General features: G+C 55.0%; 1 protein-coding gene and 1 long non-coding RNA gene across 5 annotated transcripts in view; one reads left to right on the top strand and one right to left on the bottom strand.

The window, feature by feature from the left end:
* The window catches only part of wdr21 (WD repeat domain 21), a 214,230-nt gene extending 207,414 nt beyond the window's left edge, over nt 1–6,816 (bottom strand). For 2 of the 4 annotated variants that reach the window (XM_038781673.1, XM_038781667.1), the window contains exons 1-2: nt 6,685–6,816; nt 4,141–4,255 (exon numbers count right to left, since the gene is read on the bottom strand). In XM_038781673.1, coding sequence (XP_038637601.1) covers nt 4,141–4,247 — 107 coding nt within the window. In that variant the 5' untranslated portion in view covers nt 4,248–4,255; nt 6,685–6,816. Of the gene's footprint in view, nt 1–4,140; nt 4,256–6,684 lie in introns of those variants that run through there. The other 2 variants (XM_038781684.1, XM_038781692.1) reach the window with 2 other exon arrangements.
* A 166-nt stretch (nt 6,817–6,982) lies between these two features.
* Nucleotides 6,983–24,208, top strand: part of LOC119955495 — a 100,449-nt gene continuing 83,223 nt past the window's right edge. The window contains exon 1 of the long non-coding RNA XR_005458482.1: nt 6,983–7,089. This is a non-coding gene — a long non-coding RNA (uncharacterized LOC119955495). The remainder of the gene's footprint in view (nt 7,090–24,208) is intronic.

A 24,208-nucleotide genomic window follows, 5' to 3' on the forward strand; every position in this document is an offset into this window, starting at 1 on the left:
TTGAGGCGTTCACTCTTCGTAGCACCTCAAGCCACAAACCTTCCTTCATTACCTTCACCAGCTCTTCCTCCCACTTGGCCTTAATCCCTTCCATAGAGACCCCATTCTCCTCCAAAATCTGCCCGCAAATCGCCAAACCACTCCCTTCTCCAATCTACCTGCCGTTAATACCTCTTCCAACAATGAGGTGCAGGCACTAACGGGAAGTTCGGAACCTCCCTTGCTGCAAATTCTTGAAGCTGCATGTACTGCACGGCAGCACAGTGGGAGCATTGTTGCTTCACAGCTCCAGGGTCCCAGATTGGCACTGTCTGTGTGGAGTCTGCACGTTCTCCCCGTGTCTGTGTGGGTTTCTTCCGGGCGCTCCGGTTTCCTCCCACAAGTCCTGAAAGACGGCTGTTAGGTAATTTCTACATTCTGAATTCTCTCTCTGTGTACCCAAACAGGCGCCGGAATGTGGCGACTAGGGGATTTTCACAGTAACTTCATTTGCAATGTTAATGTAAGCCTACTTGTGACAGTGGGAGGGGGGGGGGGGGGGGGGGGGGGAGATTACATTGCCGACGGGAGGGGGGGGGGACTTTCGAAGTGGAGGAGGAGGATTGATGACGGTAGTTGCCTCAGGGCGGGCCGGGGAGGTGCGGGACATGGGCTGCAGCACAGGAGAGGTTATGGTTGATTGGCAGGGTAGGGGGGGGGCAAGGTCCCCCGTCCCCACACCACCACCACCACCCCCACCACACCATCACCACCCCCCCCCATCACCACCCCCCCCCCCACCACCACCCCCCCCACCACCACCCCCCAACCACTCTCCCCCCCCCACCACTCTCCCCCCCCCCACCACTCTTCCCCCCCAACCACTCTCCCCCCCCACCACTCTTCCCCCCCAACCACTCTCCCCCCCACCACACCACCCCCCCACCACCCCCCAACCACTCCCCCCCCCCACCACACCACCCCCCCACCACCCCCCAACCACCCCCCCCCCACCACACCACCCCCCCCACCACACCACCCCCCCACCACCCCCCCACCACTCCCCCCCACCACACCACCCCCCCACCACTCCCCCCCCAACCACTCCCCCCCACCACCACTCCCCCCCAACCACCCCCCCCACCACACCACCCCCCCACCACACCACCCCACCACTCCCCCCCTAACCACTCCCCCCCACCACCACTCCCCCCCCCAACCACTCCCCCCCCACCACACCACCCCCCCACCACTCCCCCCCACCACACCACCCCCACCACACCACCCCCCCACCACTCCACCCCCCACCACACCACCCCCCCACACCACCCCCCCACCACTCCCCCCCACCACACCACCCCCCACCACTCCCCCCCACCACACCACCCCCCCACCACTCCCCCCCCCACACCACCCCCCCACCACAGCACCCCCCCACCCCAGCACCCCCCCAACCACCCCCCCCCACCACACCACCCCCCCACCCCCCCCCCACCACACCCACCCCCCCCCCACACCCCCCAACCACACCACCCCCCCACCCCCACAACCACACCACCCCCCCACCCCCACCCCCCCCAACCACATCACCCCCACCCCCCCCCCCCCACCACACCACCCCCACCCCCCCCACTACATCACCCCCCCCCCCCCCCCCCCCCCCCCCACCGACCAGGCTGGTCACGTGGAATGTTCGGGGACTGAATGGGCCAGTCAAAAGAGCACGTGTGTTTGCACTCGAGGCAATTAAAGGTGGACGTGACTATGTTGCAGAAGACACATCTGAAGGTGGGGGACCAGATTAGGTTAAGGAAGGGATGGGTTGGGCTGGTATTCTATTCGGGGATAGACTTTAAAACGAGGGGCCTGGCGATCTTGGTAAATAAGCGGGTGGCATTCGAGATGGGGAATATAGAAGCCGACCTGGGGGAGGGGGGGGGGGAATATGTTATGGTTAGTGGTAAACTGGAGAGAATGGCCGTGGTATTGGTAAATATATATGCCCCAAACTGGGATGGCATTGAGTTTGTTAGACGGGTGTTGGGGAAGATCCCAGAAGGTATCAGCTATGACAAAGGATCTTCGGGGGTTTATGGAGTGCATGGGGGGGGGGGGGGTTCATCCATGGAGATTTGGGAGGCCGAGGAGTAAGGAGTTTTCATTCTACTTTCACAAGGTGCATTGCCGCATAGACTTTTTTGTGTTGGACAAAACGCTGCTGGCTGAAGTGGTAGATGCTGAATGTTCAGCAATAGTGGTGTCAGAGCACACCCTGAACTGGGTGGACCAGCAAGTTAGTAAAGATGTGGGGCTGTTAGCGGAGGAGAAGGCATGTGAGCCGGTGAGGAAGGCCATTCAGGGTTATATAAAGATCAATGACACAGGTGGGTTTCTGCCGGGGTGGTTTGGGAGGCACTGAAGGCGGTTATTTGGGGGGAACTTATCTCAACTCGGGCCCATAAGGAGAAGGCTGAGCAGGCGGAGTTGGACAGACTGGTAGGTGAATTTCTACTGGTAGGTAGGAGGTACGCGCAGTCTCCAGATCTCGGGCTTCTGAAGGAGCGTCAGAGACTGCAGCTGGTATTTGGGCTCCTGTCCACAGGTAAGGCGGAGGGACAGCTGAGGAGGGTAAAGGGGGCGGTGTATGAATATGGGGGAATAGCCAGCAGGATGTTGGCGCATCAGCTGAGGATCCAGGAGGCGGCGAGGGAGATTGGGAAAGTAAGAGATACAGGCAGGCGATTCTAGATCTGGTGTGGTGGTGGTGGTGGTGGTGGTGGTGGTGGGGGGGGAAGAGGAGGAGGAGGGAATGATGTGCTTTCGGATTTTTACAGTAGATTGTATAAATCGGAACCTTCAGCTGGGGAGGAGGGTATGAAGTGATTTCTGGGGGGGGGGGGCGGAGTTCCAGAGGATAGATGAGGAATTGGTGGAAGAGTTGGGAGCCCCAATTGGGCTTTGGGAGGTTACGGACGGGTTGGGGCCGATGCAATCGGGTAAGGCCCCGGGACCTGACGGATACCCGGTTGAGTTCTATAAAACGTTTTCCGGGCTGTTGGGTTTCAATGAGTCGAAAGAGAGGGGAGCTGGAAGCCGGGTTGTGGGAAAAGGCCCTGAGGAGAGTTAATGCATCCTCATCGTGTGCCAGGCTTAGCCTGATCCAGTTCAAGGTGGTCCACAGGGCTCATATGACTGTGGTCCGATGAGCAAGTTTTTTTGAGGAGGTGGAGGACTGATGTGGGAGGTGAGGGGTAGGTCCTGCGAACCATGTACATATGTTTTGGGCGTGTCCGAGGCAGAGGGGATTCTGGCAGGGATTTTCAGATGCAATGTCAGAGGTTCTGGAAGGGAGGGTGACTCCGAGTCCAGGGATAGCAATATTTGGAGTGTCAGAAGACCCGGGAGCCCGGAGGTGGGGGGGGACTCGGAGGTGGCATCGTTCATCGATTTCTTCAAGGAAAATTGACCGTTAGCGCGGGGGTGGATTTCCTGATGGAAGTGAAAAAGGTGGGCGGGGGGGGGGGGGGGGGGGGGGGGGGGGGGGGGTATGGAAGTGAAAAATAAGGGTAGGGAATCAAATATACGGGTAGCTAGAAGTTAGGGCGGGGGGAATTGTTTGTGCTATTGTGGGGTTTTTGCATGTGTTGGATTGCTCTGTTGTTTAGAATGTTAAAATTATAAATGCCTCAATAAAATGTTTTCTAAAAAAAAGCCGACTTGTGACAATAAAGATTACTTTGCTTTACTGAAACCCTTCCCTTTGCTCCATAGAACATACAGTGCAGAAGGAGGCCATTCGGCCCATCGAGTCTGCACCAACCCACTTTAGTCCTCACTTCCAGCCTATCCCCGTAACCCAATAGCCCCTCCTTACCTTTTTGGTCACTAAGGGTAATTTATCATGGCCAATCCACCTAACCTGCACATCTTTGGACTGTGGGAGGAAACCGGAGCACCTGGAAGAAATCCACCCAGACATGGGGAGAATATGCAGACTCCGCACAGACAGTGACCCAGCGGGGAATCGAAACTGGGACCCTGGCGCTGTGAAGCCACAGTGCTATCCACTTGTGCTACCGTGCTGCCCCAATCCATACTTCTCCCCAAACTCTTCCAACCTCGTAAAACGTTCCCCAGGAACTTGTCTTTTAATTCTTTTACCTTTCTCTTGACGTTCGACTGTTGTGCTTTCGATATCTCTGTGAATTATGTTGTTGCCAATCCTGCCATCCAAATTGGCTATCACCATGCCACTTATTTCTCCTCATTTCTGTACCTATACAAAACGTTCTCAGTTATGCATCAATAATAAATAGCACTATGACTCCATCGATATTCACCGCCTGCCAGAATTACTCTCCAATATTTGATGATTTTACCCATTTGGAATGTAAAGACCATCTCCTCAATGATCAAGAAGTACAATGGATGTGGGTGTTTGTACAAGGCCAGCATTCCTAATTGTTTGAGAAAATGTTGGTGAGCTGTCTTCTTGAACCGCTGCCATCCATAAGGCGCAGGTCATCCACAGTACTGTTTAAAAGGAAGCTCCAGGATTTGTGCAGGTTGGAACGCAAGAGGCTCAGAATGGAAATGTTGAACAAATAATTCAAAACAAAATGGGACTGAGTAAAGAAATAGCCAGAAATTGTGCTTTAGGTATCACAGGTAAAAAGAAAACTGAAAGATGCCAAGAGATTAAAGCACGAGAGACAAAGAATAAACATTAAAGCTGCAGGACAGGTTAGGCTGTGGTCCAAATAAACATTTTTTATACAAATTCACAGGATAGAAGAAATAAACTGGGTTATTTGAAGGCAGAAATTCAATTCTGAAAGTTATGACATGGCAACCATTACTGAGAAATGGCTGCATGTTAGTCAAGACTGGGAACTAAACAGACCAGGTTGTAAGATCAGTAGGAAAGATACGGAAAATGATTGCGGGGAAGCCCTGCTGATTCAGGATGAAATCAATTCAGCCATAAGAAAGCATATGATGAGGAATAGGCAGGAGAGACTTTGGGGTGGAATTAAGAAACACAAAAGGATTTAAAACTAAATTGGGAATCGTGGAGAGACCCCCTGGTAGCAGCTGTGAAGCAGTAGATTGTCGGAGATCAACCAAGCGTCAGCAAAGGTAGTGTTTTCGATGAGGGATTTAAATTTTCATATATTAGGTTAAATGGAGGAGTACATCAAAAATGTAGTGAATGTTGTGAGTGCGTCTGAGATAGTTTTCTGCAGGAATATATCCTAGAGCAGTGTTGTCCAATAAGCTCACCATTTGCCGTGTGTAACAAATCAGTTACAAACACGTGATGAATTGATGTTGTTTATTTTTAGAACCCACAAGACTATGTTAAAGTTACAGCAGTGGGTTCAAATACAAGTATCACCTACTGGAGCTCTATAAACAACTCTTGAGGTTGTTTTAGTTAGAGAGAAGAAGGTTAAGAGGTGACTTAATAGAGGCATACAAAATGATCAGAGGGTTAGATAGGGTGGACAGCGAGAGCCTTCTCCCGCGGATGGGGGTGGCTAGCACGAGGGGACATAGCCTTAAATTGAGGGGTAATAGATATAGGACAGAGGTCAGAGGTGGGTTTTTTACGCAAAGAGTGGTGAGGCCGTGGAATGCCCTACCTGCAACAGTAGTGAACTCGCCAACATTGAGGGCATTTAAAAGTTTATTGGATAAGCATATGGATGATAAGGGCATAGTGTAGGTTAGATGGCCTTTATTTTTTTTTTCCATGTCGGTGCAACATCGAGGGCCGAAGGGCCTGTACTGCGCTGTATCGTTCTATGTTCTATGTTCTATGTGTTGCCAATCGCAAATGCCAATTGATGTGCGGGAGAAATTAAGAGAATGAGAAAGCTAGCTAGAAATATAAAAAGAGAGTAACTAAAAGGACCCATTAAAGAGCAAAGAAAAATTACAGCACAGGAACAGGCCCTTCGGCCCTCCAAGCCTGCGCCAATCCAGATCCTCCATCTAAAACTGTCGCCTATTTTCTAAGGATCTGCATCCCTCTGCTCCCTGCCCATGCATGTATCTATCCAGATACATCTTAAATGACACTATCGTGCCCGCCTCTACCACCTCCGCCGGCAATGTGTTCCAGACACCCACCACCCTCTGCGTAAAGAACTTTCCACACATATCTCCCTGAAACTTTTCCCCTCTCACTTGAACTTGTGACCCCTAGTAATCTGGGTAAAAGCTTCTTGCTATCCACCCTGTCTATACCTCTCATGATTTTGTAGACCTCAATGAGGTCCCCCCTCAACCTCCGTCTTTCTAATGAAAATAATCCTAATCTACTCAACCTCTCTTCATAGCTAGCGCCCTCCATACCAGGGAAGATCCTGGTGATCCTCTGCACCTTCTCCAAAGCATCCACATCCTTTTGGTAATGTGGCGACCAGTATTCAAATGTGGCCGAACCAAAGTCTTACACAACTGTATCTAATTTTCCCGGTTCCCACAAAAAGTATTCCTTCTCTCTAATTCTCTGTCTAATGATGCTGCCAGACCTGCTCACTATTCCCAGCATTTTCTATTTTTATTGTAAATTTCTGGAATCTCAAATCCTATCTGTGAATTGTGTGTAAACCATCTGGGTACTGCCCTTCCTTCAGCTGTCTAATGCCGCAGTCCCACCTGACAGACGGTGCCTTTCTATCACCGTCACTGTCTCACCTGCTTCGTTTGACAGTGATCACCCACCATCAGCTTCCCCAGTCACAAGTGCCGCTTCCACTTCCGGGTGAACCACCCGCAGCTGCTGACGAGAGAAGCGTTCAGGCTCCACGCTTGTGACCGCGGTACGCGTGCTCGACGCTTGTGACCGCGGTGCGCGTGATCGACGCTTGTGATCGCGGCGCGCGCGCTCGACGCTTGTGACCGCGGTGCGCGTGATCGACGCTTGTGACCGCTGTGCGCATGCTTGACGCTTGTGACCGCTGTGCGCATGCTCGACGCTTGTGACCGCGGTGCGCATGTCCTTAGAGGCAACATGGAATCCATAATTGAAACAGAAAATGCTGGAAATACTGAGTCAGCCTGGCAGCATCTGTGGGCAGAGAAATAGCGTGTAAATTGCAGGTCTGTGACCTTTTGTTAGAGCTGAGAAAGCGGAGAGAGATTAAATAACAAGAGGTTTTGGGGCTGAATCTACTGAGTGCCGCCGGATTGAAATTTCCCGGGCAATTCCCATGCAATCCTTGTGTTGGGGCTCCTGAGCTGTTCCTCAGCCCATCCTCCAGGGTACAATCATGGTGCAAAGCCAAAGGGCGTGCCAATAAGATAAATAAAGATGCAAAAAATGTGTCTAGAGGAAGTGTGAGTGGCAACATAGAATTTACAGTGCAGAAGGAGGCCATTCGGCCCACCGAGTCTGCACCAACCCACTTTAGGGTGTTGGAAGAGGAGACACCTAAGTTCCAGGGCATTGGAAACAACAATGTAACCAGTGCATTCCAACCCCAAAGTAAGGAGACATGCGCGTTCTAGTTGCGAGAAGTCAGGAGCAGTGACGGCCCTGGAGGGGGATGGATGGGCGAGATCATTCCAACAGAGGAAGTGACGCTTCCATTAATACGTGTAATAGTAAATCCACTATCATAGATTATCGTAGAATTTACATGTGCAGAAGGAGGCCACTTGGCCCATCGAGTCTGCACCGGCTCCTGGAAAGAGCACCCTACCCAAGGTTAACACCTCCACCCCATAACCCAGTAACCCCACCCAACACTAAGGGCAATTTTGGACACTAAGGACAATTTATCATGGCCAATCCACCTAACCTGCACATCTTTGGACTGTGGGAGGAAACCGGAGCACCCGGAGGAAACCCACGCACACACGGGGAGGATGTGCAGACTCCGCACAGACAGTGACCCAAGCCGGAATCGAACCTGGGACCCTGGAGGTGTGAAGCGATTGTGCTATCCACAATGGCAAAGAAAAAAGACATAAAGAGAAAATAGAATCAGTGATGTCACCCTAATATGGATGAATCCTAATATTTTCTCTCAATAAAAGGACCGATTCCATGCAATGGTAAAAGTTCACTTTTGATTTTAATATTAGGCAGTGTGGTTGATGATACACAATTTCTGATACTTAGATAAAACAATTCGGCCAACTGACAAGTACAAAATGTAATAAATTTAGAAGATACTTAGAGATGATTTAAAGAAGAAAGCACATGGCAAAGTAAAGGAGTATAGGTCAAGGACAGGCTTAGAGAGAGGGGAAGAGAGAGAGATAGGTGGCTCGAACAACAGCTAACTTGCTGGGCACCTCTCTTTAAGGAGATGCTTATCTTTGGGTTAACCCTTGCTTTGTCTCTAGTTGGCTCTTTGCCCGGAGGACTCTGCCTTTGGTTTGCCCAGTTAGATGTCCGTCAATTAGCTGATAAGGTTATCAGTATAGATTGGATAGAATTTGCTGCAGGGTGATATCATTTTATTCAAGTCTGTACCTTTGTGCGTACCTTTTAAGGTATTGGAACGTGATCTCTTTAATGGTTTTGTCTGAGGAGATTGAAACTTGACTAATCTCCGTCAAGCACACCTTCCCCTCGCTGGCTGTTTCTATGACTGCGAATGGCATTCTAGTATTGGGGGCATACCTTTTGTAAGATCAAATCAGACTGAATACACAAGCTTCTTCGTTTTGAAGACTACGTTTTCCCAGTTCAGAAACTTACTGAGACTTTGTTCTTACAGTCAATGTCATGTGGGAGTACCTTTAAGAAATGGGTGTGTATATTTTTTTTTTATAAATGTTTTTATTCAGTTTTCATATTTTATATTGAACAAATTACAAATTGTTAGGAGAGAGAGACAAAAAAAAAAAAAAAAAACCAAACACGCAAAAATTAACATACATATTTACAGGTAAGCATCTTCATAGTAGTAACTGCGCCCCCCCCCCCCCCTCAACATGTTTATTTAGCTTGGTTTTGGGCCTTAGCTAGCCATCGAACCCCCGTAACGAACCTGTAGCCCCCCCCCCCCCTCCCGCTACCTTCCCCCGACTATTCTTCCTCTTGTACATTGGCCACAAATAGGTCCCGGAACAGTTGCATGAATGGCTCCCACGTTCTGTGGAAGCCGTCGTCCGACCCTCGGATGGCAAATTTGATTTTCTCCATTTGGAGAGATTCCGAGAGGTCGGACAGCCAGTCCGCAGCTCTGGGCGGTGCTGCTGACCGCCAGCCAAACAGGATTCTACGGCGGGCGATCAGGGAGGCAAAGGCAAGGGCGTCCGCCCTCCTCCCCAGGAATAGATCTGGCTGGTCTGAAACCCCGAAGACCGCCACTATCGGGCATGGCTCCACCCTCACCCCCACCACTTTGGACATAGCCTCGAAGAAGGCTGTCCAGTACTCCACAAGTCTGGGGCAAGACCAGAACATGTGGGCGTGGTTGGCCGGGCCTCTTTGGCACCGCTCACATCTGTCTTCCAACTCCGGGAAGAACTGACTCATACGGGTTCTTGTTAAGTGGGCTCTATGTACCACTTTTAGTTGCGTCAGGCTGAGCCTTGCGCACGTGGAGGTGGAGTTGACCCTATGCAGTGCTTCGCTCCAGAGTCCCCACCCTATCTCCATCCCCAGGTCGTCCTCCCATTTCCTCCTTGTTGCGTCCAGTACGGTGTCGTCCCTATCTACCAGTCGGTCATACATGTCACTACAGTTCCCTTTCTCTAGGATACTTGCGTCCAGTAGGTCTTCCAGTAGTGTCTGTCGTGGCGGTTGTGGGTACGTCCTTGTCTCCTTTCGTAGGAAGTTTTTGAGCTGCAGGTACCGTAGCTCGTTCCCCCCAGCTAGCTGAAATTTCTCTGTCAGTTCGTCCAGTGTTGCGATCCTGTCGTCCGTGTATAGGTCCCTGACTGTCAGTGTTCCCCCGTCCTGCCTCCACCTTTTGAAGGTGGCGTCGGTCAGTGCTGGTTTGAACCTATGGTTGTTGCAGATGGGAGCCCTGTTCGACATTTTGGTCAGGCCAAGTTGCTGCCGCAGTTGGTTCCAGGATTGGAGGGTGGCTGTCACCACTGGGCTGCTGGAGTGTTTTTTGGGTGGGGATGGGAGTGCTGCCGTGGCGAGGGCCCGGAGGGAGGTTCCCATGCAGGAGGCCTCCTCCGCACGCACCCACTCAGCTTCTGGCTCCTGGATCCATCCCCTTACTCGCTCGGCTGTTGCTGCCCAGTGGTAGAATTGTAGATTCGGGAGGGCTAACCCTCCCCTGGTTTTTGTTTTTTGTAAGACCTTCTTTGGGATCCTAGCATTTTTACCCCCCCATACGAACGCCATGATGAGTTTGTCCAGCGCTTTGAAAAAGGCCTTGGGGATGTAGATCGGAATGGATCTAAACAGGAAGAGGAACCTGGGCAGTACGTTCATTTTGATCGTCTGAACTCTCCCCGCGAGGGAGAGCGGGAGTGTGTTCCATCTTTGCAGGTCCTTTTTAACTTCCTCCGTCAGGCTGGTGAGGTTCCATTTGTGGATCCCTTTCCAGTCATGGGCTATTTGGATCCCCAGGTAGCGGAATTTATGTCGGGCTTGTTTGAACGGCAGCCCCTTTAGTGCTGCCCCCCCCCCCCCCCCTTGCGGGTGTAATGGGAAGATCTCACTTTTGCTCATGTTGAGTTTGTAGCCCGAGAAGGCTCCAAACTCTTTCAGGAGCGCGATGATTCCGTCCATGCTGCTTTGTGGGTCCGAGATATAGAGGAGCAGATCATCCGCATAGAGTGAGACTCTGTGCTCTCTACCTCCCCTTCGGATCCCCCTCCAATTTTTTGCTGCCCTGAGCGCGATTGCTAGCGGTTCAATTGCTAGTGCGAACAGCAGCGGGGACAGTGGGCATCCTTGTCTGGTGCCCCTGTGCAGCTGGAAGTATTGGGAGTTGGTATTGTTGGTCTGTACACTCGCCATGGGAGCGTTGTACAGGAGCTTTACCCAAGCGGTGAACCCTGTTCCAAGCCCGAACCGCTCCAGTACCTCTATGAGGTATTTCCACTCGACTCTGTCGAAGGCCTTTTCTGCGTCCAGGGAGACGATCACCTCTTGTGTTCTCTCCCCGGAGGGGGTCATTATCACGTTCAGCAGGCGCCTGATGTTCGCGGTCAGCTGTCTACCTTTGACAAAGCCCGTCTGGTCCTCTATGACCACCTCAGGTACACAGTCTTCTAGCCTTTTGGCTAGGATTTTGGCCAGTATTTTGGCGTCTGCATTCAGCAGAGATATGGGTCTGTATGACCCACATTCCGTTGGGTCTTTGTCTTTCTTAGGTATCAGCGAGATTGAGGCCTGTGCTAACGTGGGTGGCAACGTGCCCCTAGCTAGCGAGTCTGTGAACATCTCCCGCAGGTGCGGGGCCAGCGCTGTCGCAAATTTTTTGTAGAAGTCCGCCGGGAATCCGTCCGGTCCCGGCGCCTTCCCCGCCTGCATGGAGCTAATGCTCTCCATGATCTCTCCCAGTGCTAGTGGTGCTTCCAGATCCCGTTTTCTGCCCTCTCCCACAACTGGTATGTTCAGTCCGTCAAGAAACCGGTTCATCCCAGCCTTCCCCGTTGGGGGCTCTGAGGTGTACAGCTCTTGGTAGAAGGCCTTGAAGGTTTTGTTAATCCTCTCTGGTTCTGTTTCCAACGTGCCTCTGGTATCTCTGATTTGCGCAATTTCTCTGCTGGCTGCCTGCTTTCTCAGCTGGTGGGCCAACAGGCGGCTGGCTTTGTCTCCGTGTTCGTATAGGGCCCCGCGTGCCTGGCGGAGTTGGTGTACTGCTTTCCTGGTGGAGAGCAGGTCAAAGTTCCTTTGTAGTTTCTGCCTAGCCACCCTTTCCTCCCTATCTCTTCGCGCTTTGTAGGCTATGATTTCCCCTCTTAGTACGGCCTTAAGCGCTTCCCAGAACGTGGAGGGTGAGACCTCCCCGTTTTGGTTGATCTCAGTGTACTCCGCTATGGCCTGCGCTATCCTTTCGCTGAAGGCCTTGTCAGCTAGTAAGGCACCGTCCAGCCTCCATTTGGGGCGCTGGGCCCTTCCCGTCTCTAGCCGCACATCCATGTAGTGTGGAGCGTGGTCTGATATCACAATTGCGGAGTATTCCACCTTGTCTATCTCTGGAAGCACCGTTTTCCCCACCACAAAGAAGTCAATTCTGGTGTACACGTTGTGTACTGGGGAGAAGAAAGAGAATTCTTTCTCCCCCGGGTGGGCGAATCGCCAGGGGTCTACTGCTCCCATCTGCTCCATATAGTGGCTGAGTTCCCTTGCCATGTTTGAGGTTTTCCCCGTTCTGGGGTTTGATCTGTCCGTCGTTGGGTCCTGTACACAGTTGAAGTCCCCCCCCATGATTAGTCGGTGCGTCGCTATGTCCGGGATTTCTGCCATGGTCTTTTGGATGAAGCTCGTGTCGTCCCAGTTGGGCGCGTACACGTTAACTAGAACTACCGGCGCCCCATCCAGGGCCCCGCTGACCATGACATACCGTCCCCCTGGGTCCGTAACCGTCTTTGTCGCCCTAAACATTGTCCTCTTGCCAATCAGGATCGCCACCCCCCTGGCCCTTGCCCCATAACAGGAATGATAGGTTTGTCCCACCCAGCCCTTTCTTACCCGCAGTTGGTCCTGCTCCCTCAAGTGCGTCTCTTGGAGGAAGACTATGTCGGCCCTCATGTTTCTAAGGTGGGTGAGGACTCTAGATCTCTTCACTGGGCCGTTAAGTCCCCTTACGTTCCAGGTGACTATTCTGGTGGGGGGCTTCTGCCCCCTTGCTCCTGTGGGGTTAACCATATTTGTCCGGTGGACGCGCCCCTGCCCTCTGGGGTTTCCCTTTGTTAGGGGGCCGTCCAGGATGTCCACTATCACTGCTCTCCCCATGCGGTCGGGTCCCTGCGCTCCGGGGTTCCCCCTTGTCCCGGGGACACCCGCCATGGCCGTCCACTGTGTGTCCGCCACGCGGGTAGTCCCCTGCACTCCGGGGGGCCCCTTCACCCACAGACCGTACTGGGTGGGTGCTTGCAGCAGTTCCCTGTTTCGAGCCCTTGTCTGTGGCACTTTGTGGCCCTATTCCCTTACTGGCCTCTTTTGTTCCTTCGTCCCTGCATTTCCCCTCCCTGGTCTCTCGCCCCCCAAGTGCCCCCCCCCCCCCCCCCCCCCCGCTCTATCCCTTTCGGGGATACCCCTGTATACCCCTCCATTGCCCCTCTCTCCCCCATTCCTGTCCCCATTTGCTCTCCCACCTTTGATGGGTGATCCCCCCCCTCCCCTGCCTGGCGCCTTCCCCCCTGTTGGGGGTGCGCTGCGGCCCTGCTCTGTTGCGCGCCCCCTTCGCTAGCTTTCCTGCTAGCACGGTGGCTCCCCTCTCGGAGGTTGCTGTCCCGCTTCCCCTCTCCCCTCTCCAGTACTCCCGTTCCCTCGTGCCGGGGCCTGGCCTCCCACCTGGAGCGGGCCCTTGGGCATTGGGTTGTTTTCCGTTCTGGGTGTTCCTGCCAGGGGGGAGGGGGCTGGCTTTGCCTCGCCCCTCCCCACCCCCCCGTCGGCATGACGTATCTCCTTGCCATGGGCCCCTCGTCCCTACTTCCCATGGCGTTTTTCCAGCCCGTGCTCCTCGACGAATCTATTCGCCTCGGCAGGGGCTGTAAAGAAATATTCCTTGTGTTGGTATGTGACCCAGAGTTTTGCTGGGTACAGCATACCAAAACGTACTTTGTTCTTATAGAGAGCTGCTTTCGCTCTGTTGAACTCCGCCCGTCTCTTAGCTATGTCCGCTCCAAAATCCTCGTAGATTCGGATGGCGTGCCCGTCCCAATTGCAGGCTCTATTCTCCTTGGCCCAGCGCAGGATTGTCTCCCTATCCCGGTACCGGTGCAGTCTGGCTATAACTGCTCTCGGTTTTTCCCCTTCCTTGGGCTTCGGGCGCAGTGACCGATGAGCTCTGTCCATTTCCGGTGGGGTGGGAAAAGTTTCCCGCCCCACTAAGGAGCCCAGCATCGCAGCCACGAATGTTGTGGGATTTCTACCCTCTATCCCCTCTGGCAGGCCCACTATCTTAATATTTTGCCTTCTCGAGCTGATCTCCTGGTCGTCTACCCTGCCCTTCAGGCTCCCCTGTGTTGCACTCAGTTTCACCATTCCCCTCTCCAGGGATATGACCCGGTCGCTCGCGTCAGTCGCTGCCTTCTCCAGCTCTTTAATGGTTGCCCCCTGGGCTTCCAGTATCTTCCCTTGGGCTTCCAGTATCTTCCCTTGGGCATCCACTTTCTTCTCCAATCTGGTCAGAACCTGCTGCACCCCTGACATGGCCCTGGCCACTGCTGCCTGTGCTGCAGCCTCTGCGTCTGCTTTTAACTCTGCCTTGATTGCCTGCAGCTGCTCCCTCACCACCTCGGCAAAGGCTTCCTTCCAATTCACGCCCCCCTCTAACCCCAGGGGAGAGGTTGCCCGCCCGTCCAGCTCTTCTAGATGCGGCGAAACATCCTTCCCGCCGCTTCGCGTGTTGACTCGTTCGCCCGAGCTGGCTTGCCCTTTGACCCGTCTACTTCCGGTGCCCCCTTTCTCTTGGCTCCCTTCTGGCACTTTTTTCTCCCCCTTCCCCTTCATCTTTTCTTCTCTCCTTGTTCTTCTTTTCCCCCTTTTCCGCACCCTATTTTTATTTTATTTATTATTATATATCTATATATGTATATATATATATATATATATTTTTTTTTTTATAAATTTATTTCCCCTACCCCTTTTCTCTTTACCAGTTTTCTTTTGGGAAGAACAGAAATACAAGTCTCTTTTTTCTTTTGTCTTCTCTCCCCACTCAACCAGGAGAGAGAGAGAGAGAGTCCCTTTGTCTCTTTGTCCTTGCCATGTGGTGGTCACTGCAGTTGGGGGGGGGGGGAGGGGCGAGTGGGCCGGTGGTCGCTGCCGGTTGGGGGGGGGGTGGGGGGTGACCCCGCTGCTGGCTGGGGGGGGGGGGTGGGGGGTGTCCCCGCTGCTGGCTGGGGGGGGGGGGGTGTCCCCGCTGCTGGCTGGGGGGGGGGTGGTGTCCCCGCTGCTGGCTGGGGGGGGGGGTTGTCCCCGCTGCTGGCTGGGGGGGGGGGGTGTCCCCGCTGCTGGCTGGGGGGGGGGGTCCCCGCTGCTGGTTGGGAGGGGGGGGGGAAGAGAGAAGAGGGGCCGCCGCCGCCGCACCGCTCCTGGCCCGCGTGGGGGGGGGGGGGGGAAGAGAAGAGGGGCCGCCGCCGCCGCACCGCTCCTGGCCCGCGTGGGGGGGGGGGGGGGAAGAGAAGAGGGGCCGCCGCCGCCGCACCGCTCCTGGCCCGCGTGGGGGGGGGGGGGGAGGGAGAGGGGATGGACCTGCTGCTGCTGGACCCCCCTGTCGCTGCCTCTCCTCTGCCGTCGCTGTCGCCGCTCCGCTGCCGCTCCGGCTCCTCCGCTCCGGCTCCTCCGCTGCCGCTCCGGCTCCTCCGCTCCGGCTCCTCCGCTCCCGCTCCGGCTCCTCCGCTCCGGCTCCTCCGCTGCCGCTCCGGCTCCTCTGCCGGCGCTCCTCCTCCGCCGTCCGGCCTGTCGGGGGGGGGGGTTGTTCTTCTTGTCTGCCGCTTGCGGGAGCCCCTCTCCCTGCGACCTCCTCGCTCGCCGCCCGGAAGTCAAGTGATGGGTGTGTATATAAATATCTGTAGTGAGAGTACCTTTAAGAAATGGGTGTTTATTACTGCAGTGATGTCAGAGTGGGTGGAGCTGGGCTGTCTGTCAGCTTTTTACTTCAGCTTCAGGCTTTTTGGGTTTGGTTTCATTTTAGTTTTGGAGAAGCTCCAATCACAGCAGGATGTGTGTGAATCTCTGCAAGCTTATGAGTGTCCATTTGCTGATTTCAACGTGGTAACTGTTCTCAATAGTGAATTTAGTGAGGTGCTTCTGTTAAAAGGTGTTTTTAAATCTTGTGGATGTTAAAAGGGAAGTAAGAATTACTTAGCGTTGTATTCTTTGGGGGTTATATTTGAATTGATGGTTGCTAAGATGTTCACTGTATGTTGTAAAAAGGTTAACTTGAGTTCACAGAATAAACATTGTTTTGCTTTAAAAAATACTTTTCCATTTCTGCTGTACCACGCCTGTAGAGTGGGCCGTGTGCTCCCCATACCACAATCTATTAAAAGTTGTGGGTCAGGTGAACTCCATGATACACTTTGGGGTTCTCTAAACCCTGGCCCATAACATCAATATCCTTTACTAAGGTAGCTACAGCTTTCCTAATTAAAAAATGTTTCTTGATTGTAGGATTTCAACAAATCCCTTGAGTATCAAAACTCTATCAACCAGCAAAGAAAAATTAAACAAAATGAGTGCAGAAGTTATGATCTGTACTTATTGAACTCCGTGTTCAGTCCAAAATGTGCCTAATTGAAAGATGAGGTTCTGTTCACCAGCTTGCGCCAAACTCCATTAGAATGAAACAGGTAGCAGAGGACAAAACGGTCAGAGTGGGAGCAAGGTGACTGGAAGAATTGCAAGCAAGAAGGACATCAGACAAAGAACTGCAAGCAGATGAAGTGCTGCAAATCATGTGATGGAGCATGCTATCTCTATGTGACCTTACTTAGGCACAGGCAGCAAAAGACAGGGAGGGTCAAACAAACAGAATGGCCAGTATGACTACCGTAAAGGAGAAATACAAACCTCCAGCCAGTGAAGCATCCAGCCAGTAGAATGAGACAAAGGAGGATAAGGGGAAAGGAGGGAGGCAGCAGACATCTAAACATCACACTACCCACACCCACATCTCTAAGCGGACTAACCACTGGAGGAGAAAACATCAGAAGGCCAGTTTGGGGGTGTGGTGAATTCTAATCCTAGTAATTCACGCTGTGTTGTATTATATGTATTGTGTCTTTGTGAGCTCTGTATACGTGCAGTTGCGCGGCTCTACCCATAGCGGGAGATGAGTTTGTACTGGGTTCCACCCTTGGCTCCGCCCATGGCTCCTCCCACTAACCGGAAGTATAAAGATCTGCAGTTGTGAGCCTGCTGACAGTTCATCTCGTCGCAGGCAGGCTCAGTTGTAAGACTATTAAAACCACTGTTCACTTCCAGTCACGTGTCTTGTAAATTGATGGTCACATCAATTTAATAGTCTTAGGAAACTTGAAGAAAACGACTATGGAATCAGCCCTCAAACCTGACCGACTAGAACTCGACCCGCAGGCTGCAGAGGCGAAAGAAATCTTTCTACACTGGCTCAGATGTTTCAAGGCCTACCTGGCTGAATCCAGCACTTCGGAACCTACAGAGGACCAGAAACTCAGCCTACTGCACGCAAGGGTGAGCCACCGTATCTCTCCTCAACTTAACAGTATTACCTCGTATACGGAGGTCCTAGCCATGCTTGATCGAATGTACGTGAGGCCCATCAACGAGGTCTACGCGCGCCACATTTTTACGACCTGCCGCCAGCGCCCCACGGAGTCGTTGGACGAATTCCTGCGCGATTTAAAAGCTTTAGCACGGGACTGTAATTATCAAGCTGTATCAGCTGCCCAGCATATGGAGCTCGCTGTCTGAGATGTGTACGTGGCAGGGCTCGGGTCAAACTATGTGCGCCAGCGGTTACTTGAAAAAGGGGCCCAGAACATGGAGGACACTGTAGAATTGGCGACGACCATGGAGGTCTCGTTCCGCAGCCTCACCTCGTTACCTGCGGACCAAGCGACCCCATCCTGAGCTCCCGACCAGCGACTGCCCCAGGCCTGCGCCGCGCGGCCACCCACCCACTACGCAGCCCCAGTGTGCATTTTTGTGGGCAGCCCCAACACCCACGGCAGCACTGCCCGGCCTGCAACGCAACCTGCAGCAGCTGCAGTCGCAAAGGACACTATGCCCGGGTCTGCCTGGTGAAGAAATCCCCCTCTCCAAACTCTCCCGCAGCCCAGAGCACTCGCTTCCAAAACTCACAGGCCCACAGGCCCCGAAATGCTGCAGCCTGTATGCCGACTCCACCCCCACCCGACACGTGCAACTCATGGGGGCCGCCATCTCAGCAACCCTCCTCCATGCGGCCGGCCACGTGCGACTCATGGGGGCCGCCATCTTGGACGCCATCTTCCTCGCCGCCCGCCACGCGCGATCCACCGGGGCGGCCATCTTGGCTCCATCCTCTTCAAACTCTTAAACTCACCTCGACGACTACGACCTCAGCGGACTGTCATCACGGGGCCACTCCAGCACAGCTGATCGAGCCGCCTACTACCCGCAACTCAATGCAGTCACATTGGACCAGTCGCGTCCGAAGCGCGGACAGTCATCACGGGGCCACTCCAGCACAGCTGATTGATCTGCCGGCTACCCGCAACTCAACGCAGTCACGTTGGACCAGTCGCATCCGAAGCACCTCCAGAGCTCGATGATGTCCATTAAAACCAATGGGTACAGTACACCATGTCTCTTCGACTCTGGGAGCACCGAGACCTTCGTACTTCCTGATCTGGTAAGACGCTGTTCGCTCCCTATCTTCCCTGCATGGCAAACTATCTCCCTCGCCTTGGGCTCACACTCAGTTTCGGCGGACCCCTACCTCCACTCATTGCTAACCTCACTCGGCGTACCCTCCCGCTCTCACGGGCTCGCACTCGCTCTCGGACCCGCACCCTCGGACCCGTTCTCTCGGACTCGGACCCGCTCTCTCGGACCCGCACCCTCAGACCTGTTCTCTCGGACCCGCACCCTCGGACCCGTTCTCTCGGACCCGCACCCTTGGACCCGCACCCTCGGACCCGTTCTCTCGGACCCGCACCCTCGGACCCGCTCTCTCGGACTCGGACCCGTTCTCTCGGACCCGCACCTCGGACCCGTTCTCTCGCACTCGCTCTCTCGGACCCGCACCCTCGGACCCGTTCTCTTGGACTCGCACTCGCTCTCTCGGACCCACACCCTCGGACCCGCGCTCTCGGATCCGTTCTCTCGGACTCGCACTCGCTCTCTCGGACCCACTCTCTCGGACCCACACCCTCGGACCCGCACCCTCGGACTTGCTCTCTCGGACTCGCACTCGCTCTCTCGGACCCGTTCTCTCGGACCCGCTCTCGGACTTGCTCTCTCGGACCCGCGCTCTCGCACTCGCTTGCTCGGACCCGCTCTCTCGGAACCATACCCTCGGACCCGCGCTCTCGGACCCGCACCCTCGGACCCGTTCTCTCGGACCCGCTCTCGGACTTGCTCTCTCGGACCCGCGCTCTCGCACTCGCTTGCTCGGACCCGCTCTCTCGGACCCACACCCTCGGACCCGCTCTCTTGGACCCGCGCTCTCGGACTCCCTCTCTTGGACCCACACCCTCGGACCCGCTCTCTTGGACCCGCGCTCTCGGACTCCCTCTCTTGGACCCACACCTTCGGACCCACACCTTCGGACCCGCACCCTCGGACCCGCTCTCGGACTTGCTCTCTCGGACCCGCTCTCTTGGGCCCGCACCCTCGGACCCACTCACTCGGACCCGCACCCTCGGACCCGCTCTCGGACTTGCTCTCTTGGGCCCGCACCCTCGGACCCACTCACTCGGACCCGCACCGTCGGATCCGCTCTCGGATCCGCGCTCTCGAACCCTCTCGCACTCGCTCGCTCGGACTCGGACCCGCACCCTCGGACCCACACCCTAGGACCCGTTCTCTCAGATCCGCGCTCTCAGACCCGCGCTCTCGAACCCGCTCTCGAACCCTCTCGCACTCGCTCGCTCGGACTCGGACCCGCTCGCCTGGACCCGCACTTTCGGATCCGCTCTCGGACCCGCTCTCTCGGGCCCATGCTCTCGCACTCGTTCTCTCGGACCCACTCTCTTGGGCCCGCACCCTCGGATCCGCTCGCTCGGACCCGCTCGCTCGGACCCGCTCGCTTGGACCCGCTCGCTCGGACCCGCTCGCTCGGACCCGCTCGCTTGGACCCGCTCGCTCGGACCCGCACCCCCGGACCCGCTCGCTCGGACCCGCTCGCTCGGACCCGCTCGCTTGGACCCGCTCTCTCGGGCCCTCTCCCGCACTCACTCTCCTGCACTCGCACTCTCTCTCGCTCGCCCTTGGTGTCGCTCGCCCTCAGTGTCGCCCCCTTTCGTCCTCGGTGTCACCCTTTCTCGCCCTCGGTCTCGCCCTCGCTGCTCTCCTGCACTCGCTCTCCTGCACTCTCTCTCGCCCTCGGTATCGCCCCCTCTCGCCCTCGGTATCGCCCCCTCTCGCCCTCGGTCGCGCCCCCTCTCGCCCTCGGTGTCGCCCCCTCTCGCCCTCGGTGTCGCATACTCTCGCCCTCGGTGTTGCCCCCTCTCGCCCTCGGTCTCGCCCTCAGTGTCGCCCCCTCTCGCCCTCGGTGTCGCCCCCTCTCGCCCTCGGTCTCGCCCTCAGTGTCGCACCCTCTCGCCCTCAGTGTCGCACCCTCTCGCCCTCGGTGTCGCACCCTCTCGTCTCTGTGTCGCACCCTCTCGCCCTCTGTGTCGCACCCTCTCGCCCTCTGTGTCGCACCCTCTCGCCCTCTGTGTCGCACCCTCTCGCCCTCGGTGTCGCCCCCTTTCGCCCTCGGTCTCGCCCTCGGTGCTCTCCCGCACTCGCTGTCCTGCACTCTCTCTCTCTCGCCCTCGGTCTCTCCCGCACTCGCTCTCCCGCACTCGCTCTCCTGCACTCGCTCTCTCACACTCTCTCTCTCTCTCTCTCTCTCGCCCTCTGTGTCTCTCTCTCTCTCGCCCCCGGTGCTCTCCTGCACTCGCTCTCTCGCACTCTCTCTCTCTTGCCCTCGGTGCTCTCCTGCACTCGCTCTCTCACACTCTCTCTCTCACACTCTCTCTCTCTCGCCCTCGGTGTCTCTCTCTCTCTCGCCCCCGGTGCCCTCCTGCAATCGCTCTCTCGCACTCTCTCTCTCGCCCTCAGTGTCGCTCTCTCTCGCTCTCGGACCCGTTCGCTTGGACCCGCTCTCTCGGACCCGCTCCCTCAGACCCGCTCTCTCGGGCCCTCTCCCGCACTCGCTCTCCTGCACTCGCACTCTCTCTCTCTCGCCCTCGGTGTCGCTCGCCCTCGGTGTCGCCCCCTTTCGCCCTCGGTGTCACCCTCTCTCGCCCTCGGTGACGCCCTCTCTCGACCTCGGTGTCGCCCTCTCTCGCCCTCGGTGCTCTCCTGCACTCGCCCTCTCTCTCTCTCGACCTCGGTGCTCTCCCGCACTCGCTCTCCTGCACTCGCACTCTCTCTCTCTCGCCCTCGGTCTTGCCCTTGGTGTCGCCCTCTCTCGCCCGGTCTCGCCCTCGTTCTCGCCCTCAGCGTCGCCCTCTCTCGCCCTCGGCCCTCGCCCTAATCTGTTTTGTCCTTGTGGGCTCTGTATCCGGGCACACACAACTGACAAGCCCGTGGAAAGAGTGCGACTATTCCATTCGAACCCCCAATACGCTTTCATCGAATACCCTGACGGCCGTCAGGACACTGTTTCCCTCCGGGACCCGGCGCCTGCAGGATCCAACTACCTGCACTACCGCCGAGGTACCCCTCATACTACACCCCACTCAACCCTCCACGCCCTGCACCCCCACACCTACAGGTTCGCTGCCCGTGGTCCGCGCCCCCGCACCTATGGGCTTCCGGTGCTCCCCGTCGCCAGTCGAACCAGTCGGGTACGAAGCTCGGGCCGTATCACCCCCGGAGTCCGCCATTGTACCCTCACCATCCGCCACCACCCAGCCACCCGAAGAGGCTGCGATCCTGGTGCTTTGCCGATCCCAGAGGACGACTCGGCCGCCGGACCGTCTCAAATTGTAGACCCATCACCCCCGAATTGATGTGACCATCAGGGGGGCTTGATAGCTAGTGAGGAGGAACAGGAAAGGCTGATGGACTTGAGGTTGTTTTCATTAGAGAGAAGAAGGTTAAGAGGTGACTTAATAGAGGCATACAAAATGATCAGAGGGTTAGATAGGGTGGACAGTGAGAGCCTTCTTGATGGAGGTGGCTAGCACGAGGGGACATAGCCTTAAATTGAGGGGTAATAGATATAGGACAGAGGTCAGAGGTGGGTTTTTTACGCAAAGTGTGGTGAGGCCGTGGAATGCCCTACCTGCAACAGTAGTGAACTCGCCAACATTGAGGGCATTTAAAAGTTTATTGGATAAGCATATGGATGATAACGGCATAGCGTAGGTTAGATGGCCTTTAGTTTTTGACTTACCATGTCGGTGCAACATCGTGGGCCGAAGGGCCTGTACTGCGCTGTATCGTTCTATGTTCTAAGGCGGAAAAGGACAAAGCCAACCCCCTAGTAAGCAGCAAGAGACCACCCCCATCCGGCACAGACAACCAGGGAAGCTGCACTTCAGATGAGGGTTAAAATGGGCATCGACAGAAGAAGCAGCAAAACTCTTAGGGTGTTGGAAGAGGAGACACCTAAGTTCCAGGGCATTGGAAACAACAATGTAACCAGTGCATTCCAACCCCAAAGTAAGGAGACATGCGCGTTCTAGTTGCGAGAAGTCAGGAGCAGTGACGGCCCTGGAGTGGGATGGATGGGCGAGATCATTCCAACAGAGGAAGTGACGCTTCCATTAATACGTGTAATAGTAAATCCACTATCATAGATTATCGTAGAATTTACATGTGCAGAACTTGGCCCATCGAGTCTGCACCGGCTCATGGAAAGAGCACCCTACCCAAGGTCCACACCTCCACCCTATCCCATAACCCAGTAACCCCACCCAACACTAAGGTCAATTTTGGACACTAAGGGCAATTTATCATGGCCAATCCACCTAACCTGCACATCTTTGGACTGTGGGAGGAAACCGGAGCACCCGGAGGAAACCCACGCACACACGGGGAGGATGTGCAGACTCCGCACAGACAATGACCCAAGCCGGAATCGAACCTGGGACCCTGGAGCTGTGAAGCAATTGTGCTATCCACAATGTTACCATGCTGCCCTATGCGCTATATTGCCACCTTGGATTACCTTGCCAAGGCCAAAGGCGACCTGCTGTTCCTGCAGGAGTATTCGATACAGTGCCTCAGCTCCTACAGGCAGTGGTCATGTTGGTGGTGTCAGCGGCCATCAATCTGGTCAGGAGGAAATGACTTGCGTTCCTCTGGCCTGGGTATTTTGCCGCGGGCGGGGGGCAACTTCACCATCTCTAAAGTTAAGCAGGTGGTGGGCGGATGCCTCTTCAATGCAGACATACTGTATAACAATGCTCCACTCTGGTTAATTAATGTCTGTGCCCCGTCTCTCAACAGTGAGCAGCTGGCTGTCCTTCAGCTTCCACTGCTGCTAGCGATTTCCAGGCCAGTCATTCTGGACGATGATTTCAGCTGCATCATCGATGCGACTGGACAATCCAGTACCAACAGAAGATTGGATGCCTCAACCAGACTCCTGATGGAAACAGTAAAAAATGCCACGCTGTACCACATCTTCAGTGACCCTGATGGTCCTTAACGGGCCCTACTCTTTTCCTGCTTATCCTTTTACCCTTAATGTACTTGTAAAACAATTTAGAATTTTCCTTTATTTTAGAGGGTTCACTTGAGAGAGTAGCAGCAGTATATATATATATATATTTTTTTTTTTTTACGGGCCTGACGGGCATTTAATCTTTTTTTTCTTTTAAATCTCTTTGGGAATTCAAATCAGGCGGATGGAGGCTAGGGCAGTTGCATGCTCCTCCTGTAGGATGTGGGTGGTGAGGGACACCACTGGTGTCCCCACTGACTACACCTGCGGGAAGTGCACCCAACACCATTTTATCACCATCCTTCTCCCTGATTTCTATACCTGGAGCAGAGTGGCGCAGCGGAAGCGTGTTGGTCCCATAACCCAGCGGTCGATAGATCGAAACCATCCTCTGCTATTTATATTGGGGCAGCAGGGTAGCATGGTGGTTAGCATAAATGCTTCACAGCTCCAGGGTCCCAGGTTCGATTCCCGGCTGGGTCACTGTCTGTGTGGAGTCTGCACGTCCTCCCCGTGTGTGCGTGGGTTTCCTCCGGGTGCTCCGGTTTCCTCCCACAGTCCAAAGATGTGCGGGTTAGGTGGATTGGCCAGGCTAAATTGCCCTTAGTGCCCTAAAAAAATAATGTCAATGGGGGTTGTTGGGTTACTGGTATAGGGTGGATATGTCGGCTTGAGTAGGGTGATCATTGCTCGGCACAACATTGAGGGCCGAAGGGCCTGTTCTGTGCTGTACTGTTCTAATTCTAATTCTAATGGATATATGTGAGGAAGTGAGC

Source organism: Scyliorhinus canicula, chromosome 2, assembly GCF_902713615.1.
Source record: "Scyliorhinus canicula chromosome 2, sScyCan1.1, whole genome shotgun sequence".
NCBI classification, from domain to species: Eukaryota; Metazoa; Chordata; class Chondrichthyes; order Carcharhiniformes; family Scyliorhinidae; genus Scyliorhinus; species Scyliorhinus canicula.